We start from the raw sequence: 23,718 nt of genomic DNA, 5'->3' as shown, positions 1-23,718 counted from the left end.
AGGACTGGAGTGTATCTTAAAGCTACAGTTAAGGTTTCCGTTTTTGTTAAATGCATACTGTGTAAAATATAAGCCAGTAGTTTTGGGCATTGCACAGTAATTATTTTTGCATGTCTGGCTAAGTTTACAAAACTGTCTTCACGTATCAGACACCGGTGCTGCTTAGCTGACAAAACAGCAGTCTATCAGAAATCCAAACTGCTCAATCTATCCCCATCGTTGTAAATGAAGGAAGAATCAGCACCAGCAAAACAATCAGGTAAAGTATAATAACCGCTGCTGAATGAAGACATGTCCAAAGTCTGTTAGATCACAAAACCCAAAAGATTTAGAGACAATCTCATGATGATTCGATCAACTTCAATGTCCCCTCAGTGTACACTTCCAATATTGACCATCACCCAATATCAAGAAATAAGGGGGTTCATCAGCTGACAATGACCCACATTAGAAGGTTGAGTCACATGAGAAAAGATCACAAGGTAAGATCATCGCCAACTTTCCTCATGCTGAATCCGTAGTACACAGACTCGGCAACAGCCTCAATCACAGGTAAATACACAAAGAGGACCATAGATGCGAATCCAGAAAAAAAGGGTGCTGGAGCCCTCACTGAAAACAGGGCGCCACTATAGGTGCCTACTATAAAAGCCGTGATTCGTGGCAAAGAAGAGAAAATTGGGAGCATAAGCACCTCCAGGCGCCAAAATTTACCACCTTCAGCTGCAAATCGTGGCTTTTATAATGGGTGCAAATTGTGGCAAAAAAAGGTAAACTCTTGCCAAAATTTACCTTCTTTGCCACAAATCACGGCTTTGCAGCAGCACCTCTGGCCACTTAAATTTACCTTCTTTGCTGCAAATGGCAGCTCTGCAGCATGGGGGGTTAGGCGTCGTTAGTGAAGGGTTCTGTGTGAGAGTAGGGTTAGGTTTAGCCATAGTAAAATATCAGAATCCGGTATTAAAATATGACTAGTTTTAACGATATTCTGCTAGCGCCAATCCCCTGTGCCCTTTTTACCAGGCTCCTTTTTTTTCATGTATTCCTGTAGATGTTCTCCAGAAAATAATCACATGGACTAATAAAACACAGTTTCATTGGGTAAAGAATGAATGAATAAAAAAAAGAAAACTAAATGTAGACTGATTTTATCGATAATCACCCAATCCACAAAACTTTAAGTAGAGCAAAGTAACCGGTTCTGAGTGTTTAGTATCTATTCGTTATGTGCCCTGAATGGTGACGATTCTCCTCTCATCACTTATGCAGAGACGAATGGTCCACAAGAATTAATTATCAGGACTACGCCACCAAAGCTAATTAGCATATGGCAATTTTTTTAGTCTCAATAATGTAGTTGACAAACATATGCGCTTATATTTATGTACCGCAAAATATCTTCACGGTGCAGAGTGTGCTGTACAATAAATGAGGTGCCTGAGCATGTTTGTCACCCGGCTCATTTTTATTCTTGGCCCCAAAGAGCTCCAGATAACGTCCAAAGCCTCCGGCAACACAGTGTGTGCTAGGTGATAACTGGGAAACCTGTATTTACTCCTCGCAGACTTCAACCTTATCACGGTTCAGACATTTGAAATAAGCACTTCAAATGGGTAGAGCGTGTTAAAAATAACACCAAAGCTGCAGCTGAGCAATGAGCAGCAGATAATATATCTTCTGCAACAGACGAGCCAATAAATAAAAGTTATGTGACCATGACATTTTTGAGACTAATACTTGTGATAAGATGTGTTTTACAGAGCTAAAAATAAGCACCTGGAAATGGCATTATGCCTGTTAAACGCTGCTATTATGACACATGGCCAATACAGCAAGGCGCCATATTCATACAGCGCAACTAAACGGAGTTATTTTCAAAACTGGTAAGAACATTTTTTTTCTACCACCTAATATGGTTGGATTAAAGACAATTTGAATGTCACCGATATTGTAGCCTATTGCTCTTTGAAGTTGAATAGCTGACTGGCCTGGATAAAAACTGTTCTACTTGATCAACCAGTTCAGGCAGTGGTGTGGCAATAAGGGATGCACAAGTTGTTAAAGCGGAATATAACCCAGCATTTCATCTTTGCTCTAAAACATTATTTACAGCATATTATATGCAACCAGCATTTTTTTACTAGACCAGCATTCGAAGGGTTACACACAGAGCTTGAAAGTTCAGTGCAGTGAAATGCAAAGGCATCCGAACTTTAGATAATGTTATCTTGTGTTTACTTAAATGTATCAAGTGAGGACTGTGACACATTCTCTGCCTGTGGAGAAGCAGCTCCACACAGACAGAGTCAAAGCATCCCTGCCTGAATGAATGAATAAAACCAGTTATTAATAAAATGCAAAGTCAGCTCACAAAGCAAAAAACTGTACTTTTGGAAGCCTATAACTTCTAAATGAATAATAATACTTATGCACAAATGCAAATATGATAACCGTATGGCATATAAAAAGTAGGTAAACATGTTTTTATTGAATATTATGTCAGGATTTTAAACCGCTTTAATAAAATGGGGGCCATCTGGATGAAGCAGGTAATTAAGGAAGAAGGGCATTTGGAAGATATGGCGCCGTCATAGACCAAAATGGAATTATTGACAATGGAGGTGCTTAGTAATTTTGATGCCAGAATAGCTAAACTTAAGCAGTGAAAGTTACTTGGGCCCCGGGGTTTGGCTAAGGCCTCTTGCACACTGCAAGGGATTCCGATTCAGATTCCGCTTTTTAATCAGTTTTTACATCCGATTCCAATTCCGATTCCGATTTGCAGTTTGCTCCCTGCACGCTGCAAATCGGAATCTGAATCGGATGTAAAAACTGATTAAAAAGCGTAATCTGAATCGGAAATACTTGCAGTGTGCAAAAGGCCTTATACAGACTTTTTCAACAGGTTTCTTGAGTACTCTGCAGGTGTATCTTGGCATTTCCCCCCATCGTCTGAGAAGTATGATAGAGCACACTAAAATAGGGGATAATGTGAAAAGAATCACTAATGAGCACATTAATAAAATGCACTAGAATAAGGGGAATAAAATAATGAGAAGCACTGTGATAGAGGGTAGTGAAATAAACAGTTACACCTACTTTTAACCACTTCACTTCTAAGGGTTTTTCCCCTTAAAAAAACAGAGCAATTTTCACCTGTAAGCGCTCCTTCCATTCATTTACCTATAACTTTATTACTACTTATCACAACTAAACAATCTACCTGCATATCTTTTTTATCGCCACCAATTAGGCTTTCTTTGGGGGGTACTTTTTGCTAAGAATTATTTTTTTCTAACTGCGTTTTAACAGGAAAAATAAGGGAAAAAAAAATGGAAATTCATTATTTCTTAGTTTTCAGCCATTATAGTTGTAAAATAATACATGCTACCGTAATTAAAACCCACACATTTTCTTCGTCCATTTGTCCCGGTTATTGCAACGTTTACAATTTTTCCCTAATACAATGCATGGTGCCAATATTTCACTTGGAAAGGTGCATTTTTTTTGTTTTGCATCCATCACTAATTACAAGCCCATAATTTTAAAAGTACAGTAATATACCCTCTTGACATACATATGAAAAAAAAGTTCAGTCCCTAAGGAAACTAATTTTGGGGATTTCTATTGGGGCGTGTGGGAGGCAAGGGGTTAATTTTAAATGTGCAAAAAGTATTTTAATGAAAAATAATGTTTGTAGATGTAATTTTACTATTTGGCCACATGACTTTCCTATGCGTAGTATTACTACACAAACAGGAAGTTATGCGTGGGCGTGTAAGTATCGTTTTTGTGAATGACGGCACCATCTCATTTATGTCATTCACATGGAGACTTAGATCAATGAATGGGAACTGTTACCATTCATTGATCTCCCATCTAGGCATCGGCGGCGGCAGGGGTGAGCCTGGGGTGCCTGGCACCTGGGTGCAAGATTTTCTCTGGCGCCTATGGGAGTGGTTAAATTTACCGCGCCCAACCACATAACCACACCCATGTCCTGCCTAATCACACCCACACCTTCCACCTCTTTACGCATGCATGTGATACCCCATTCCTACCCCTCTTCCATGGGCTTGCTCCTGGCTGGCTTTGGCTGCCTGCGAGTCTCTGGACTGACTCAGGCTGAGAGGCTCTGCGAGTGCGACGCAGTCACACACTGCATATTTATGGCTGCCTGCGGCCACCCTACTCTCGCTCGCTGACGTCGGCTCCTCCCCCTTGTCAAGCCCAAGGTGGGCTGCCTGTATCTTTCCCGTTGCGCCACACAGCCTGCCAGTGTTGCCAACCTTTCACGTTATTTTTTACTGACAAATACCTAAAAATTTACTGACAAAAGATTATTTTTACTGACAAAATTTCCCCATTAAATGCACATAAGAGACAGCTTTTCCCCATGTAAATGCACATAACAAGAGACCGCTTTTCATCAGTAAATGCACATAACAAGAGACCGCTTTTCACCAGTAAATGCACATAACAAGAGACCGCTTTTCACCAGTAAATGCACATAACAAGAGACCGCTTTTCACCAGTAAATGCACATAACAAGAGACAGCTTTTCACCAGTAAATGCACATAACAAGAGACGGCTTTTCACCAGCAAATGCACATAACAAGAGACGGCTTTTCACCAGCAAATGCACATAACAAGAGACTGCTTTTCGCCAGTAAAATGCACATAACAAGAGACGGCTTTTCGCCAGTAAATGCACATAACAAGAGACGGCTTTTCGCCAGTAAATGCACATAACAAGAGACGGCTTTTCGCCAGTAAATGCACATAACAAGAGACGGCTTTTCACCAGTAAATGCACATAACAAGAGACGGCTTTTCACCGGTAAATGCACATAACAAGAGACGGCTTTTCACCAGTAAATGCACATAACAAGAGACGGCTTTTCACCAGTAAATGCACATAACAAAAGACGGCTTTTCACCAGTAAATGCACATAACAAGAGACTGCTTTTCACCAGTAAATGCACATAACAAGAGACGGCTTTTCACCAGTAAATGCACATAACAAGAGACTGCTTTTCACCAGCAAATGCACATAACAAGAGACTGCTTTTCACCAGCAAATGCACATAACAAGAGACTGCTTTTCACCAGCAAATGCACATAACAAGAGACGGCTTTTCACCAGCAAATGCACATAACAAGAGACGGCTTTTCACCAGCAAATGCACATAACAAGAGACGGCTTTTCACCAGCAAATGCACATAACAAGAGATGGCTTTTCACCAGCAAATGCACATAACAAGAGACTGCTTTTCACCAGCAAATGCACATAATAAGACAGCTTTTCACCAGCAAATGCACATAATAAGACAGCTTTTCACCAGCAAATGCACATAATAAGACAGATTTTCACCAGTAAATGCACATAACAAGAGACTGCTTTTCACCAGTAAATGCACATAACAAGAGACTGCTTTTCACCAGTAAGTGCACATAGCAAGAGACTGCTTTTCACCAGCAAATGCACATAACAAGAGACTGCTTTTCACCAGCAAATGCACATTACAAGAGACTGCTTTTCACCAGCAAATGCACATAACAAGAGACTGCTTTTCACCAGCAAATGCACATAATAAGATAGCTTTTCACCAGCAAATGCACATAATAAGACAGCTTTTCGCCAGCAAATGCACAAAATAAGACAGATTTTCACCAGCAAATGCACATAATAAGACAGATTTTCACCAGTAAATGCACATAATGACAAACAGCCAGTGTCCCCAGAATATATAGCTAGGGATATATGTCCCCAGGATATGTAGCCAGGGGGTGTATGTGCCCAGGATATGTAGCCAGGGGGTGTATGTGCCCAGGATATGTAGCCAGGGGGTATATGTGCCCAGGATATGTAGCCAGGGGGTATATATGTGCCCAGGATATGTAGCCAGGGGGTATATGTGCCCAGGATATGTAGCCAGGGGGTATATGTGCCCAGGATATGTAGCCAGGGGGTATATGTGCCCAGGATATGTAGCCAGGGGGTATATGTGCCCAGGATATGTAGCCAGGGGGTATATGTGCCCAGGATATGTAGCCAGGGGGTATATGTGCCCAGGATATGTAGCCAGGGGGTATATGTGCCCAGGATATGTAGCCAGGGGGTATATGTGCCCAGGATATGTAGCCAGGGGGTATATGTGCCCAGGATATGTAGCCAGGGGGTATATGTGCCCAGGATATGTAGCCAGGGGGTATATGTGCCCAGGATATGTAGCCAGGGGGTATATGTGCCCAGGATATGTAGCCAGGGGGTATATGTGCCCAGGATATGTAGCCAGGGGGTATATGTGCCCAGGATATGTAGCCAGGGGGTAATATGTGCCCAGGATATGTAGCCAGGGGGTAATATGTGCCCAGGATATGTAGCCAGGGGGTAATATGTGCCCAGTATATATAGCCAGGGGGTATATGTGATCAGTATATGTAGCCAGGGGGTATATGTGACCAGTATATGTAGCCAGGGGGTATAGGGTCCCCGTTTAGGTAGTGAGTGACAGGAGCGCACCCAACCCTCCCCTCCCACCACTGCTGCCGCCGCCGCTCTCCCCTCACCTTGCAGCAGCTTCAGACCTCAATCAGCAGGCGACCCGACCAGTAAAAAGGCGCCGGACGCACCCGCTCTATATGCGGAAGTGATGTCACTTCCGCATATCAGTGCGGCATGCTAGGTCCTAGCGCCCGCCCGCCTGATCGAGGTCTGACGCGGCGGCGCCGGCGGCTAGAGGGAGGGAGGGAGCGGCGGCCACAGGGGGAGAGCGGCGGCCGGGCGATGCCTCTCAGAGGCAGGCGCCTGGGTGCCTTGCACCCGCAGCACCCGCCCAGGCTCGGCGAGCACGGGAGGTGGGGGGTGAGTGGGAGCATGCGAAAGCAAGGGGCGTAGTTCCAGGGGAGGGGAAGTGGGGGCAATGCAGGGACATAGATACTTAACCCGGTGGAGGGGAAGTGGTAAAATTCCATGCCTCCTTCAAAATAAATGCAGTGATTCCTTGAGATCCAAAAATTATTTTCAGGGTTCCTCCTGGTTAAATAGGTTGAGAAAGGCTGGGCTAATATATAGCAGCTTGTCTACCTAGAGGAGTGATGCCCAACATCATGGATTGTGAGCACTTTTCCCTATTCATTCCAATAGATCTGGACATGGCATGTGGTGTGCAGAAGGCCGTGATACTCCGTGCAGTCTCCACCAGTGTTGCCAACCTTTCATGTTATTTTTTACTGACAAATACCTAAAAATTTAGTGACAAAAGATTTTTTTTACTGACAAAATCTCCTGCGCCTAAAAATGGGCATGGTCACGCAACAGAATGTGGGCGTGGTCATGGGTCGGGCCAAATATACATGATTTTAGTATTGCTGTAAAAGGTCTGCCAGGGAAGTTTGAGCTCTGCCATAGTTTTTCCCCCCTTCCCCCAAAATACATGTAATCTTACAGCATTTCACCAAAAATCCACGTAATCTGGCAAAGGTTCTTCCAAAATACAGACAATATGGCAGTGGTTCCCAAAAAATAGATGTAATCTGGCAGCAGCGATTCTCCCAACATACACATAATCTGGCAGCAGTTCCCCAAAATACATTTAATCTGACAGCAGTGGTTCCCCCAAAATAGGTAGCCCCAGGTCTATGGGTGTCCCCAGAATAGGTGGCCAGGGGTATAGATGTCCCCAGAACAGGTAGCCAGGGGTATATGTGCCCAGTATATGTAGGCAGCGGTACAGGGCCGGTTCTAGACTGGCACATACGAGGGGGCAGTCAAATGGGTAGGGGGCAACATGTTCGAGGAAATTTTGCGGCGACAAAACTGGGCATGGCAAGTAAATGCACATAATGATAGACAGAGTTTCACCAGTAAATGCACGTAATGAGAGACAGCTTTTCACCAGTTAATGCACGTAATGAGAGACAGCTTTTCACCAGTAAATGCACATAATGAGAGACGGCTTTTCACCAGTAAATGCACATAATAAGAGACAGCTTTTCACCAGTAAATGCACATAATAAGAGACAGCTTTTCACCAGTATATGCACATAATAAGTGACAGCTTTTCACCAGTATATGCACATAATAAGAGACAGCTTTTCACCAGTAAGTGCACATAATAAGAGACAGCTTTTCACCAGTAAATGCACATAATAAGAGACAGCTTTTCACCAGTAAATGCACATAATAAGAGACAGCTTTTCACCAGTAAATGCACATAATGGCAAACAGCCAGCGTCCTCAGTATATGTAGCCAGGGATATATCTGCGCAGTATATGTAGCCAGAGGTATATGTCCCCAGTATATGTAGGCAGGGGTATATGTGCTCAGTATATGTAGCCAGAGGTATATGTCCCCAGTATATGTAGCCAGGGGTATATGTGCCCAGTATATGAAGCCACAGGTATATGTTCCAGTATATGTAGTCAGGGTTATATGTGCCCAGTATATGTAGCCAGAGGTATATGTGCCCACAATAGGTAGCCAGGGGGTATGTGTGCCCAGTATATGTAGCCAGGGTTATATGTCCCCAGTATATGTAGGCAGGGTATATGTGCCCAGTATATGTAGCCACAGGTATATGTCCCAGTATATGTAGTCAGGGTTATATGTGCCCAGTATATGTAGCCAGGGATATATGTGCCCAGTATATGTAGACAGGGTATATGTGCCCAGTATATGTAGGCAGGGTATATGTGCCTAGTATATGTAGCCACATGTATATGTAGCCAGGGTTAAATGTGCCCAGTATATGTAGCCAGGGGTATATGTCCCAGTATATGTAGTCAGGGTTATATGTGCCCAGTATATTTAGCCAGAGGTATATGTGCCCACAATAGGTAGCCAGGTGACAACCCCCCTTCCCCCCCAGCAGGAGGACAGCGGAGCAGTGGAGGGAGAGCTGTGGCATCAGCGGTGGAGAAGGGAGGCAATCTACCCCCCTTCTCTCACCTTAGTGCTCTCCCTCCCTCGCTGACTGTCCCCTCCTGATCTAAGTGCTGAGTGGCTGGCAGGCGGCAGCGAGCGGAACTTACCTGCGTCTCGTCGCCGGCGCGGGATGATTTGCCGCTACTCTGGTCTGGTCCAGACCAGAGCAGCAGAACTTCCGGCGCAGGAGCGAGACGGAGGGTAAGTCCCGCCCCCTGCCAAACTCCACTCCGCACTTAGATCAGGAGGGGACAGCCAGCGAGGGAGGGAGAGCATTAAGGTAAGAGAAGGGGGCACCGCTGTCCACAGCTCTTCCTCCACTGCGCTGCTGTCCTCCTGGAACAGGGCGGGCGGCCGACTGGCCGCCCTTACGGACGCTGCTGAATTCCTTACGGAATTCACGGGCAGCTCATTCTGTATCAAAATTTACGGGCTGCCCGTAAATTTACGGGCGGTTGGCAACACTGGTCTCCACATTGTAGGCAGTTGTTGGCTTAGTAAAGAAAAAAAGCATAGGGCAGAAGTGTTGTCACTTTTGCATCACGGAGAAACATTAAAAATGGAAACCAGCAGAAATATTCTTTATTTTTTTCATATCACATTTATCTTAAATATCTTATCTTCATAACAGCGTGAATGTGAGGGGAGCTTACTGACCGGATGGGAGACTGAACTGCTAGCTGTCCAATGGTATTTCAGCTAGACGTAAAACTGTCTCATAATTTTAGCCAGGCAGATGCACGCAGCCCGGAGTACGGCCTCCGTCAGTAAGCTCCCCTCACATTCACACTGTCATGAATGTGTAAACAGCAGGGTGATTTATTTTTTTAACTAATTCACTATCCCTTTTACTAGCATTATCTTCAGTATAAATCTGTTTTTAGTATATTTTATACATTTCACAATAGTGGTCCTTTAAGTAAAAAAAAAAAATGCAGAATAACTTACTGGGGTTACTTGCAGCTCCCTGGAGTTTTGTGGGGGTTTAAATCATCAGTCAGCTGTTTTTTTGTTTTTGTTTTTTAAGTGACTGTTACCAACTGCTATATGCCTCTCAATAAATTATGGATTTGCCTTCCTTGTTTAATGTTTCCCTTTTACTTTACTTGCCTTATACAATGCACAAGTAAAGGTCCAGGCGAAAAACATTAGCCTATGTTGCCCATTAATGGCCATTTAAATGAATGATCATTACTGGCCGCTAATGGCTAAAGCACTTTAGCGAGACCACCATTAACCAAAGTCAAACACTGATCTTCACTTACTAACAGTTGACTCACAAAGGTTATGCACATCAGAGCTGAATGCCGTCTGCCAAGGCCCAGAGAGGGGTCAACACGTGTGTGCAAACACAAAACTGTCTGCTTGCCAAAAAAATGGCAAGTATAAAAGTGGTTTATCTGTCTCACAACTGCATGAGCATTCTTCATTTTAAAAGCAGCGGTGTGTCTGTGATGTGCTGCATTGTATTTCATCCGAAGATGTTTTGGGTATAGAGGAGAGATGAGCTATCCGCTCTGCCTTGGAAGCTGCCAGCGTGAAATTAGAAGTCTTACAGTGTAACAGAGGTTTCTAGCAACACCTATTAGCCAGCTCAGGAGCTGGAAGTAAACCAACAGAGCAAATAGCAGACCTTTCTATTAACCCCACTACTGCCGCTAGCACCTTCAGTAAATGCTGGCAGCTACAGCTGTTCAAAAAGATTCTAAACAGTTGGCTGCAGCTGCTGCTTAGCAATAGGGGAGACTGAAGTCGAGACTGCACCTGGGACCACCAGAGTGCTCACCAAATAATAATAATTGCAGTATTTGTATAGCGCCTTTCTTCTGTCGGACTCAAAGCACTTGCGAGGCAGCCACTAGAGCACACTCAGTAGGCAGTAGCAGTGTTAAGGAGACTTGCCCAAGAAACTCCTTACTGAAAAAGGTGCTGGCTTACTGAACAGGCAGAGCCGAGATTTTAACCCAGGTCTCCTGTGTCAGAGGCAGAGCCCTTAACCATTACACTATCCAGCCACTGCTGAATTAGCACTTCAGTGGAGCTATTTGTGAGCATTTACATGTATGTGAATAGTAGTAATCATTAAGTTTCGCCCCTCTCTCATCCTGGCTGCATTTGAAAAGATGATTTTGGCACACTTCATTGTGCAGTTGTTATACATAAAGTGCAGGCAGGGGTGGACCTAGGCTCCTGCAGACATGGGATTGCTGCCTTATCTACAATCATTAAGTGGAGGGAACCGCAGTGGGGTTGCAAACAGGGCTGCTTTGAAAAATGATACCAGATTCCAACACTCACATCTCTTCCTATAAAAGAGCTAGCTTTGGTGTCTGCCACTCCACTACCAGAACATCATATTATGATAACGCCTTCTGAAATGTACTGGGACACTATGATCACACCTTCTGAAGTATACTGGTAAACTATGGTCACACCTGTACTGGGACACTATGATCACACCTGTACTGAGACACTATGATCACACCTTCTGAAGTATACTGGTAAACTATGGTCACACTCTGGCTGGCTGCTGTTCTTGCCTGTATTTCCTGAAGACCACGCTTAGTGCCGGTGTGTCACACCTTCTGACCTTTCATCTGTCAGCTCCAGTTATGCTTCATGACCTTCCCCCATCATAGTTTCTCTGCTGGCACCATCATTATTATTAACTCATTGGTTGGTAATATCAATTCCCATGCCGTTGTATTTCTTCTATATACACGGGAATGGGGGCCTCATGACTCAAGGAACCCTAAATACAATCCTGGTTAAGTTTATTGTTGGGTAGAGGAAAGAGATAGTATCTTTCTCATGTATCAAGTACATGAAAAAGGTTGTGCCAAACCTGAACCAATGCCAAATCTTTTTAATATTGATTTCTTTATTGGTATTGAAATTTGCCAATTCATATAATGTAGCCCGTGAAACTTCACAAACATTAGTACTCTCTACATCAAAGCCGACAAATATTTCTAAGTCATAAAAGACGGTCTACAATTTAGAGATACTACTCTTTTGTTTCAATTTGAAACATCTCCTTTGTTTTTTTATTACACTTGTATTGCCTTCTACACCTTCTGAAGATCTACATTGGCTTTATTAGCGGTACACCCATAATAAAAACTCAAGAGAAAATAACTTGTTTATAATTGAAGGCTGTGAGAACACCTAACAAATCTGTCATTTTGTAATTAATAATATAACTATCCTGGCTAGCCCACTGCCTTCATGATCACTGGAGCCATGACAAGGACTGGGTGATACATTTCTGTTTCTTAAAAATGGACCAATCAGGCTTTACCTCAGCAGTATTTAATTGATTGATTTTCAAACTGCATACATTTGCATACAAAACTTGAAATTATGTGCATCTCATTGACCATTCCTACTTAGGACCCATCACATTTTCATGAGATAACTTGAAGATGTATTGCTTGAAAGTGCGCAAAAAAGGTTTTATTCCATTTTTAAAATTGTCACCATAAGTTAGTATGGCAGTTTCTTGAGTTGTATCCGTCTTGAACTAACTGTTAGCATACTGTAGTGCAAGAGGGAATCCCCGATGAACATCGGCGCTGACACATTGTCATCAGGAGTATTCAATATTTTTATGTTTCAAAATCCCAACTCATAAAATTTACTTTTGTAGGAATAGGAACAACTTAGAGTGGAACTGTACTGAAAATAACATAATAAAACTGCTTGTTTTTTACAATATTCTTTTATAAATTATTTAGTAAGTGTTTACCCTTTGTAAAATATTTCCTCACCTTGATTTTCATTCTGAAATGTATCACAGGTGGTGTCATCTTTACTGCTGGCAGGTGCATAGTTGCAGAATGTTTGTATATTCAGTGTTCCGAAGTCAGTACTAATCATACATGTTCTCCCAGAATGCCTGGTGGAAGAATTCCATGTAGCTAAACAGCCTAGGCTAAGAATCACTGGGAGGGTGCCGTATCATTCCAACATCCTTGAATATAAGTCGACCTTGTGTATAAGTGGACACCAATATTTGACCCTATAGAGCTGGAATTTTTTATTGACTCAAGTATAAGTCTACCCAGCAAAGTTAATGGCTGCACTTGGGGACCAGTAGTGGTTAATGACTGCACTGCATACAGTATTGCAGCCATTAACCCATGCAGTCAATAACTCCTCTAGGCCCCCAAGTGCAACAGTTATTCACTCCCCTTCCTGCAGCCCAGTATTTCCCCCGCCCCTTTCCTTGTTAATTGTTGTGGCCAGGACTTTCAGACCTGTGCTTTCTTGCATTTTCTTTATCAAGAAAGCATCACTTACCACTGGGAAAATTAGTGGGAGAGTCACTAATAGTACAAACATTACTCAGGGTGTGCAGTGTTGCTTTTAACCCATGTATAAGTCGACCCTCATACTTTTACCCCCGACATTATTATTATTTATTTCTAGACTTATAGTCGAGTATATACAGTGGCTTGCAAAAGTATTTGGCCCCCTTAAAATTTTCCATATTTTGTCACACTACTGCCACAAACATGAATCAATTTTATTGGAATTCCACATGAAAGACCAACACAAAGTGGTGTACACATAAGAAGTGGAACGAAAATCATAGATAATTCAAAACATTTTTTACAAATCAATAACTGCAAAATGGGGTGTGCATAATTATTCAGCCCCATTTGGTCTGAGTGCAGTTGTCCATAGACATTGCCTGATGAGTGCTAATGCTCTAAATAGTGCACCTGTGTTTAATCTAATGTCAGTACAAATACAGCTGCTCTGTGACGGCCTCAGAGGTTGTCTTAGAGAAGATTGGGAGCAACAACACCATGAAGTCCAAAGAACACACCAGACAGGCCAGGGATAAAGTTATTGAGAAATTTAAAGCAGGTTTAAGCTACAAAAAGATTTCCAAAGCCTTGAACATCCCACGGAGCACTGTTCAAGCGATCATTCAGAAATGGAAGGAGTATGGCACAACTGTAAACCTACCAAGACAAGGTCGTGTACCTAAACTCACAGGCCGAACAAGGAGAGTGCTGATCAGAAATGCAGTCAAGAGGCCCATGGTGACTCTGGACGAGCTGCAGAGATCTACAGCTCAGGTGGGGGAATCTGTCCATAGGACAACTATTAGTCGTGCACTGCACAAAGTTGGCTCTTATGGAAGAGTGACAAGAAGAAAGCCATTGTTAACAGAAAAGCATAAGAAGTCCTGTTTGCAGTTTGCCACATGCCATGTGGGGGACACAGCAAACATGTGGAAGAAGGTGCTCTGGTCGGATGAGACCAAAATGGAACTTTTTGGCCAAAATGCTATGTGTGGCAGAAAACTAACACTGCACATCACTCAGAACACACCATCCCCACTGTCAAATATGGTGGTGGCAGCATTTTGCTCTGGGGTTGCTTCTCTTCAGCAGGGACAGGGAAGCTGGTCAAAGTTAATGGGAAGATGGATGGAGCCAAATACAGGGCAATCTTGGAAGAAAACCTCTTGGAGTCTGCAAAAGACTTGAGACTGGGGCGGAGGTTCACCTTCCAGCAGGACAACAACCCTTAACATAAAGCCAGGGCAACAATGGAATGGTTTAAAACAAAACATATCCATGTTTTAGAATTGCCCAGTCAAAGTCCAGATCTAAATCCAATCGAGAATCTGTGGCAAGAACTGAAAACTGCTGTTCACAAACGCTGTCCATCTAATCTGAATGAGCTGGAGCTGTTTTGCAAAGAAGAATGGGCAAGGATTTCAGTCTCTAGATGTGCAAAGCTGGTAGAGACATACCCTAAAAGACTGGCAGCTGTAATTGCAGCAAAAGGTGGTTCTACAAAGTATTGACTCAGGGGGCTGAATAATTACGCACACCCCACTTTGAAGTTATTGATTTGTAAACGTGGCATTCCAATAAAATTGATTCATGTTTGTGGCAGTAATGTGACAAAATGTGGAAAACTTCAATGGGGCCGAATACTTTTGCAATCCACTGTATGGTACAGCAATATAAAGATTTTGAAGTGTTTCATGTGCTCAAACCAGGATAATTAATGTAAAAGTGGGTATCCTGAATAATTTACTACATTCTACTATTTGTCACTGCAGTGCCTCTTTAAACTATTGCATAGATACATATTAGTATACCTGGTTGGCTGAACTGGCCAGTGACCTGGCCCTCTCGATGACTGCTGTGTTGCTTGAACTTATAAGGATCGGAGTGCTGATTTCTGGAGTTTGCCTTCCAGATGGAGAATGTACCATCTTGTTCAGTGTATTCAGGGCATTTGTGAGCAGGAACTGCTTGTTGCTTTTTCTTCTGCCCTCTGGGACCCGCCTCATTGTAGCCGATTCAGGAGAGGTTATGCTTAAGGGAGACTTCTTCAGCGGGGAAGGGGTCATAAACATGTTGTTTGCATCTTTCCTCTTACTGTTATTTGACTCCAGTAGTTGCTTAGCAGTGCTATTCAGCTGTAATAGTAAAAAACATGATTATAACCAGGCTAAAGATGAGGTCAATTCAGTCCTTTTTAAGGTACCCAGGGCAGTTTCTAGGCTAAATTGCACCCAGGGCAAGGGTGTAAAAATTGCGACACCCCCTCATGGAGCCAGGTCTAGTTGCACCCAGTATAGGTAGCCACCTATAGGTCCCCCAGTATAGGTTAGCCAGGTAGGTGCTTCCAGTATAGGTTAAATATAGGCAGGTGCCTCCAGTATAGGTTAGCTAGGTGGGTGCCTCCAATATTGGTAGCCAGTATAGTTGCCACCAGTATAGGTTAGAGAGGTAGGTGCTTGCAATATAGGTTAGATAGGTAGGCTCTCCCGGTATATGTTAGATAGATAGATGCCCCCCCATAGGTTATAGAGGGGGGAGTCATGGCCTTACTGGGACTCAGCCGGCAAGAGGGCGCGCCCGACTTCTCCCTCCCTTCCTCTCCCCAGGGCCTCCCTCTGTGCTCCCCTCCGCTGCAGAGTAAGTGCAAGGAAGCCTCGACTCCTCTGCATAGCCGTGTATTCACGCTCTACTTCCTGATTATCAGGAAGTAGAACGTGTATAGGCGGCTATGCAGAGGATACCAGCGGGAAGGGGATGAGCTTCTCAAAACGAGGCTTCCCTGCGCTTACTCTGCAGCGGAGGGCAGAGCACGGAGGGAGAACTCGGGCCACCCTCCCCGCGGCTGAGTCCCAGTGAAGCCGTGGCTCCCCCCTCCTCACAGCACTCAGGGCGGTTGCATGTCTCTAGAAACGGGGATAAAGGTGCTCATACATCTACCGATTTTGCAGCCCTATCGACTATTTGACTCTGCATAATTTTATGGAATCGCAATGATAATCTGTGCTGCCACAAGCATGCTCGATTGATGACTTGATCGATTTCAGGCCAAAATTGGTAGAATTTATTGATTGAGCATGCTGGAAAATAATGTCACAACGACCAACATGGTCAATCAGGTGCGTGGCAGTAACTGTCTGATATTACGGTGACTGACATACGTGATAAGCCCCCAGCCACTGCCTTCAAGTATAAAGTGCCCCTCCTGTTACCTGTGTGTTGTGTACATTCTCACCTGTCCCACTGGTGCTACTCCTGGCCTCCTCCACAGTCACCAGGCAGGTGTGACATAACACGCCCAGAGTGGGACATGCACCACCACGTTTTGGTGCTCGCGGTATCGACGGACTCCGGGGTGATGGTTGATGAGGCCAGGAGCCACGCCAGTGGTACACGTGAGAAAATACACTGAGGGGGTGGCATTTTCAGATTTGATCCGAGAGAGATTTGTCTCATGGTTGAAATAACAATACTTAGGCACCTTCTAGCGATTTCATATTGCCCGGTAGTCCAATATACAACTTCTTTGGGTAATACATAGCTTTACGTGATACCTTACCCACTTGTGCTTAACAGGAATACCATATTTTCCAAAAGCCAACACACTGAGGTAACACTAATCTAATGCATTATGCTCAGGTCCTCCAGCACCCAAGGCTGAGACACCAAAGTGCGCCCCTCCATCCCTGCCACCCCAGCCATCAAACACTGATTGCTATTAGACTAAGAGGCGCCACAGGGCCCACAACCTCCCCAACACCTTAATATCTAGTTATCTGGCTTGCAGTCACTGCCATGTATCCCCTTTTCGTATTTCTTTCTGCTTCAAACACAATTAGGAATGACAGCTGAATGAATTCTGCGCCCCCTCCTACACTGCGCCCTGAGGCTGGAGCCTCTCCAGCCTATGCCTCGGCCCGGCCCTGCTCATTAAATTAAAGTGGAATAAAACTCTGACATAACATTCAATAAAAATGTGATTTCCAACTTTGTATTACCCATACAGTTACCATATTTGCTTTTGTGCCTGTTTACAAATTACAGCGTCCCAAAGAACAGTTTATCTGCTCTGAAAGCTGCCATTGAATCTTATTCATAGATTTTCATAAATAAATATACCAACTATCTAGTGATAATTTCTCATCTGTCTCTGCTTGTGAGCTCAGTACAGTTCTGTTTCACCATGTGGCTGGCTGTAACTAATTGTAACAAAAGAGGAATGTAGACAAAAGATAATGTTATCTTCAGATGCGGATCACTCACAAGCTGAAATAGCTTTCCACTGCAGAACAAAGTGCTGTGTTTAACTGAATGCTGTATTGATTCATTTTTTTCTATAGTAGGTTTAAGGCTGTAAATAATCTTTCAGAGCAAAGAATAAATGCTGAGTTTCAGACCACTTTAATTTGCAAATTATCCAACTTCATAAATAGCTGTTAAACACAATTACTGCAGCTATCTGCATGGAGTTTGTATGTTCTCCCTATGTCTGTATGGATTTCCTCCTGCACTCCTTTTACCTCACACATCCCAAAAACATACAGATAAGTTAATTGGCTTCTGCCTAAACTGGAACCTAGATTATGGTGGACTTATGACTATGGTAGAGATTCATTTGTGAGCCCCTCTGAGAGACAGTCAGTGACAAGACTATATATACTTCTGTGAAGTACAGCGGAAAAGGTCAGCACTATATAAAAAAAAAAAATCATACCATGCAGACATACAAAATTGATATGTGCTGGCATCTCTGTTGGTATTGGTTGGGATTGTTAGTGGCTGCCCATCAATTAAGCCAAGCCCCTTCCCCATTATGTTTAAGCTGTGCCAAATTATCTGGATATAAAATACACATACTTCCATTTAGGATTTGTACTGAAGTAAACATGGCTTATAGAAATGCTCTGCATGAATGACACTGATGCATGTTTATAATGTGTACATTTGGAGTTTGCACTGCTGGATTTAGAACCGATGCTGAATACCAGCAAAATACTTGCTAATATTAGGTACTCCATATAGGTGATGCTGTGTCAGTGGCGTTATCAGTTCTCCCCATCAATCACCAGGACTCACAGTTCAGTTATATATTAGCCAAGTGGCAGTGCCCAACAAAGCTATGTTTTTGCTGATCTGATCATCAATCTTATCCCCGCACCAATTCTACCACAACAACTTGCTTGATCCTGTAGTTCCTTCACGCTGCCATGCTGGCAACAGCAATGTCATAAGTTATTCCTCTCTGCAGAGAGACTGGGGGGTGTTCAGTTAAGCTATTCATTTGAAGGCAAGATCTCTTATGTGAGATGTTTTGTGTTGTGACTGAGACTGTAATTATCAAACGTGTGACAGAAAAAATATTGGCTAATAATACAGCTAAGGGTTGAAATGGCTGCAAACAAATGAGCAACTGAACGATGAATAGTACATAAATTACACTGATACGCTCTACGTACCTCGACAAAGAGGAGAGGGAAGATGCCCACTTGTTCTCCCAACTTGCCTTCTGCCCAGTTATCATCCACTCTGCGGATTACACTGATTATATCACCCTGTTAACAAAGAAAGGAGATTGATTCAGAAAAATAGATGCAGCAATCAGTATTTTTATCACACAGTTTTTTTTTATAATAGTGTATCTGAATTCAGAAACTCTTGGTAATATAAATTCTTCTCATAATGTTGATTGCATGTGTCTGTTTGCGCATCTGTAATTATTTTCATGACTTGATCTTTTTCACTGTTGGCTCTCAAAGACCTCAGTGAAAAAGTCAACAAGACTGCCTAAAAATCTCTATCGCCCCTCTAGTATAAACAAACACCTGACAAGGGAGCTCTAGATGCAAATATAACCCTATAATCTGAGGAACAACTGTCAGAACAAACTCTGCAGAAAGTTCTAGAATTTCTGAAAATCAAGGTGACAGTCCATGAAACCGTAGATTATGAAGCTATAGCTAGTAAGATAAGAGAACTGTGTGAATTGAGAATACACATACAGTATATAATTTATTTATTGTATTTATAAAGCGCCAACATATTATGCAGCGCTGGACATTAGTTTAGGTTACAGACGATATTTAGGGGGGACATACAGCAAAATGACAATACATGAATACAAGAAAGACCAGATCATGCAGCACAGTATGAGTACAAGGTAATGCTTAGTCAGTCACTGGATGGGAGCATGGAGATTAGGCAAGTTAGGTTCACTCAGATGCATAGCATGGGTTCACAGTAATGGAGGTGCATGATCAGGTAGGACACAAAAGGAGGAGGACCCTGCCCAAAGGCTTACAATCTAGAGCAGGGGTAGGGAACCTTGGCTCTCCAGCTGTGATAAAACCACAAATCCCAGCATGAATTTGCCTTTATTAATCATGAGTGTGGCGTTCAGACTCCTGCAATGCATTGTGGGACGTGTAGTTCCTTAACAGCTGGAGAGCCAACGTTCCCTACCCCTGATCTAGAGGGAGAGGTAAGGACACGAAAGGTAGGGGACCAGAGTTCAGCTGTGGGTTTAGAGCACTTTTGAGGGGTAGTAGGCCAGAGAGAAAAGGTGGGTTTTGAGGGCCTTCTTGAAGATGTTGAAGGAGGGGGCTGCCCTAATGAGTGGAGGTAGGGAGTTCCATAGTGTTGGAGCAGCTCTTGAGAAGTCCTGGAGGCGTGTATGGGACTGGGTGATGCGGGGGGCGGTTAGGCGAAGTTCATTGAAAGAGCGGAGTGAGCGGATAGGTGTGTACCTCTGAGTAAGATCGGAAATGTAGGTTGGACAGGTTTTGTGGACAGATTTGTAGGTCAGACACAGTATCTTGAATCTGATTCTGGACTGGATAGGAAGCCAGTGGTGGGATTCAAGGAGGGGATCCGCCGTGGTGGAGTGATGGGAGCAGTGGATAATTCTGGCTGCCGCATTCATGATGGACTGCAGTGGGGCTATTCGGGTCATAGGGAGACCAGACAGAAGGTCATTGCAGTAGTCAAGGCGGGAAATTATGAGGGCATGGATGAGGAGTTTGGTGGTGCCAGAGGTCAGGAAAGGGTGAATCTTACAGATAGTACGAAGGTGGAAGTTGCAGGACTTTCTGAGGTTTTGGATGTGGGGAGTGAAGGAGAGTGCGGAGTCCAGGGTGACACCCAGGCAGCGGGCTTGAGAGGTAGGGCGAATGGTAGTGTGGTTAACAGTGACATGCACATCTGGGAGATTCTGTATATATATATAAATATTATTATTAGTCCATGATTGTGAAACAATGCTATCCAAACATTTGCCTTTTATTCAGAAAAAATTATTTAGAGCTGTTAATAATGTATACAAAATGGGGCCTATAAGGGAACTTTAATGGCAGAGCCAGTAATATAGTACAACTGTCTCCAACTCAGAGATTAAAATATAACAAACATTATTAACGGTTTAAAAAACTAGGACATAAAGGATAGACTTTGCAGCTACCACATGAAACACATAAGGCTCCTTTCAGACAGAAGGCTAAACTGTACGTTTTCTGAGCAGTTCAGCGACCTGTCTGCCGCCCGTGCAATTAGGGTGCAATTTATATGCAGCCGAATTGCAGCTGTGATCTGCAGCTGCAATTCGACTGCAGGAGAGCAGCGGACTGATGGTGACTTCACCGCTTGTCAGCTGCCCATGTGAAAAGGCACTAGTACTAGTGTCAGGGGAGGACTGGCCAAGGGGGAAGGGGGGAGATTTCCCCCCAGGCTGCCTCTCCTTTAAGGATTTCGGGCTGGGCGATCCACCAACTGCTTTGATAATTATCCAATCTGAAAATCTGTGCCGTCACAAGAATGCTCAATCAACAATTTGACTTATTTTGGGTGGAAAGTAGTTGAATGTATCAATCTGAGATGCTGGTAAATCTCGGGCCGATGTATTCGTTAAGTGCGATAATAACTAACTATGTACACAATGGAAATCCCGGCGTTTTCCCTCAAAATCTATTATGTACCCCACGGTGCCTGTGCATTTATACTTTACCTGTCATGCTGTCCCTCTAGTATCCTTCCTGTATTTCTGCATTGGCATGACCATGTGACTACCGGTATATAGCACGTGGGGCGCATGTGACGTCATTTGGGCTGGGGCTGACATGAAACCGGGCCTCTAGTTTGTGTTTTCCCTCCAGGCCAAAAGGTCCCAGTCCTTCCCTGATTAGTGTTGATAGTTACAATATATGATGAAAATGAGACACATAGCACGTATACAGAGATCATAACATCATAGAAAAAGATTCAGGGAACCGTCCATTAATAAGAAGCTGTTTGAGATGCTCATGTGGATCAATTAAAAGCAATCAGTCTTCAGCCCAAAACATTTCATAAAACGATGTTCACCAGTGAGAGGTGTTCGCTGTAGTATTAAAGTGCACCCGAGGTGACGTGTATGTAGAGTGCCAAACCTATTAATAATAAAGCTGTTATTTTTCTTATTGTGCCTGAAAAAGTTAACATTCAGGCAAGCAACTAACATTTTGGACCCTTGTGGGATTATGGCATAACCCTCATTGATAAGGAATTACAGCCATAAAACGCTTTCCTGCAATTTTGAGTATATGGGATAGATAATGAAGGTCAAGAGTTCATGTATTTTATCTCTGGGACACCAAACAGATGCCATTGAGCAAAGACAATAAAATTAAATCTACTTTGAAAATGTCTAAACATAAAATAAAACCATGGGATATCTAAAAAAAGTGCAACTTTTTCGGCATGACCAACCCAACGACATGACCGACCACACAACCAAGCAATTGTATGACTTGTATTTTCCGCACACCAACCAACTGAAGACCAACTCATCTGCATAATATGCACACACACGAATGGCGGACTGCACGATACGGCCACATTCAAAACAAGTACATTCAAATGACTTGTACATACATGACCAACTGCACGATTTCAGACCAACAGTCATGTGAGTTGATCCGCCTGTTGTATTGGGTTAACCGCCTGTTATCAGTCGCTCATCTAGTTGTTTGTCACACGCTCGCACTTTCATCAGACCAAGCTTAAACGATAGCTGGGTGGAAAAGTTGCACGTGTGTATGAACCTTTAGAATGAGGGTGATATATACAATTGTTTATCTTCACCTGCAGTACTAAGTAGTTTATGTAGAATTAACTGGTAGTTAGAAAGCGATTTATTGCATAGCTGCATTAAAGACCTAGCACAGTGCTAACGTAACTATACATATAAAGATTCCCAACAGAATTGGTATGCTAGGCTTGTGCAAATACCATTGCTATTTCACTTGGCCTCTTCCCTGCTGCGCATAGCTGTATTATCTTCAGATTTTGGAACATCTTCTGTCAGTTCTGTATTTATGATCATATTTGGCACGCTCTGACATACCGCTAGGCGTGACTCCATGCAAATGTCTAACTGAAACAAGGAAGTCATTTAGTAATGATCAGTCAATCACTGCTAATGTTCAGTTGTGAGGAAACTACTACCCAAGCCCAAGGGTAATCCATACAAACTCTCGGTATGGCATTGTTGGACATGAGACAGTTGTCCAGGAGTCCAGAACATTGGGCTATAGGGCTGCATTACTGAGACTTATTTATTTTACTTTTAGGTGACTGTTGCCAGCTGTCTGCTAATCTGCAGCACAGTCGGGCTGGTCTTACTTTTTTCATGGTGAAATCTATTGGAAAGCACTGTGCAGTGGGCAGGCAACATAATCTATCTAATGGTGATCTGGCCATACATTGCATGACGTATGGCCACCTTTACTGAGTCAGGCCATTATCTGCCCATGTAAATCTAAATAGGTCACTGATAATTTTAAAGGGGATACAAATTTCAGCCTTCATATTGTTCTCACTGTAGGTTCCCCTTAATGTACAACAACATTTCCTGGATGTTTTAGTGCATAGAATATATTTGGAACAAGGTCATGCACACTCACTTCTGTCTGATTTGCCTCTGACCTGGCTGCCATTGCTGCTGAGTAAGCAGAAAGTGGCTTGTTCAACAGAATAGCACACACTCAATGAGATGCACAGTGACAATCAGGATTCACACAGACAGATCTAATCATCATTCCTGTATTAGGTAGCTAATCTTGTAAATCCTTTTACAACTCCTTGCAGCCAGATCAGGACGTTGCTGATTAGCATAGGTGTGGGAAAGAGCAAATGATTGTTTAATTCTGCACTCCATGGTCAAGGATTATCAATCACTGACAAATCTACGCGGTTAGAAGCGGCTTTGCTTTATCTTTAAAGTCTTAGAGAGGAACTCCAGTGAAAATAACATAATAAAAAAAGGGCTTCATTTTTACAATAATTATGTATAAATGATTTAGTCAGTGTTTGCTCATTGTAAAATCTTTTAAATCCCTGATTTACATTCTGACATTTATCACATGGTGACATTGTTACTGTGGGCAGATGATGTAGCTGCTGCTTGCTTTTTTGGCAGTAGAGATGTCGCAAACTGCCGATTT

The 23,718-nt window shown here is 43.1% G+C and overlaps 1 protein-coding gene across 15 annotated transcripts in view; it reads right to left on the bottom strand.

The window, feature by feature from the left end:
- Positions 1-23,718, bottom strand: part of SH3RF2 (SH3 domain containing ring finger 2) — a 477,535-nt gene that overhangs the window by 69,740 nt on the left and 384,077 nt on the right. For all 15 annotated transcript variants that reach the window (XM_068277518.1, XM_068277521.1, XM_068277522.1 and 12 more), the window contains 2 exons: positions 18,703-18,798; positions 15,061-15,384 (listed from right to left, as the gene is read on the bottom strand). In XM_068277518.1, the coding sequence (XP_068133619.1) occupies positions 15,061-15,384; positions 18,703-18,798 (420 nt within the window). The remainder of the gene's footprint in view (positions 1-15,060; positions 15,385-18,702; positions 18,799-23,718) is intronic.

The sequence above is a fragment of the Hyperolius riggenbachi genome, chromosome 3 (genome assembly GCF_040937935.1).
Source record: "Hyperolius riggenbachi isolate aHypRig1 chromosome 3, aHypRig1.pri, whole genome shotgun sequence".
Taxonomy (NCBI): domain Eukaryota; kingdom Metazoa; phylum Chordata; class Amphibia; order Anura; family Hyperoliidae; genus Hyperolius; species Hyperolius riggenbachi.
The sequence above is the reverse complement of the archived record's forward strand: the minus strand, read 5'-3'. Positions and strand labels throughout refer to the sequence as shown.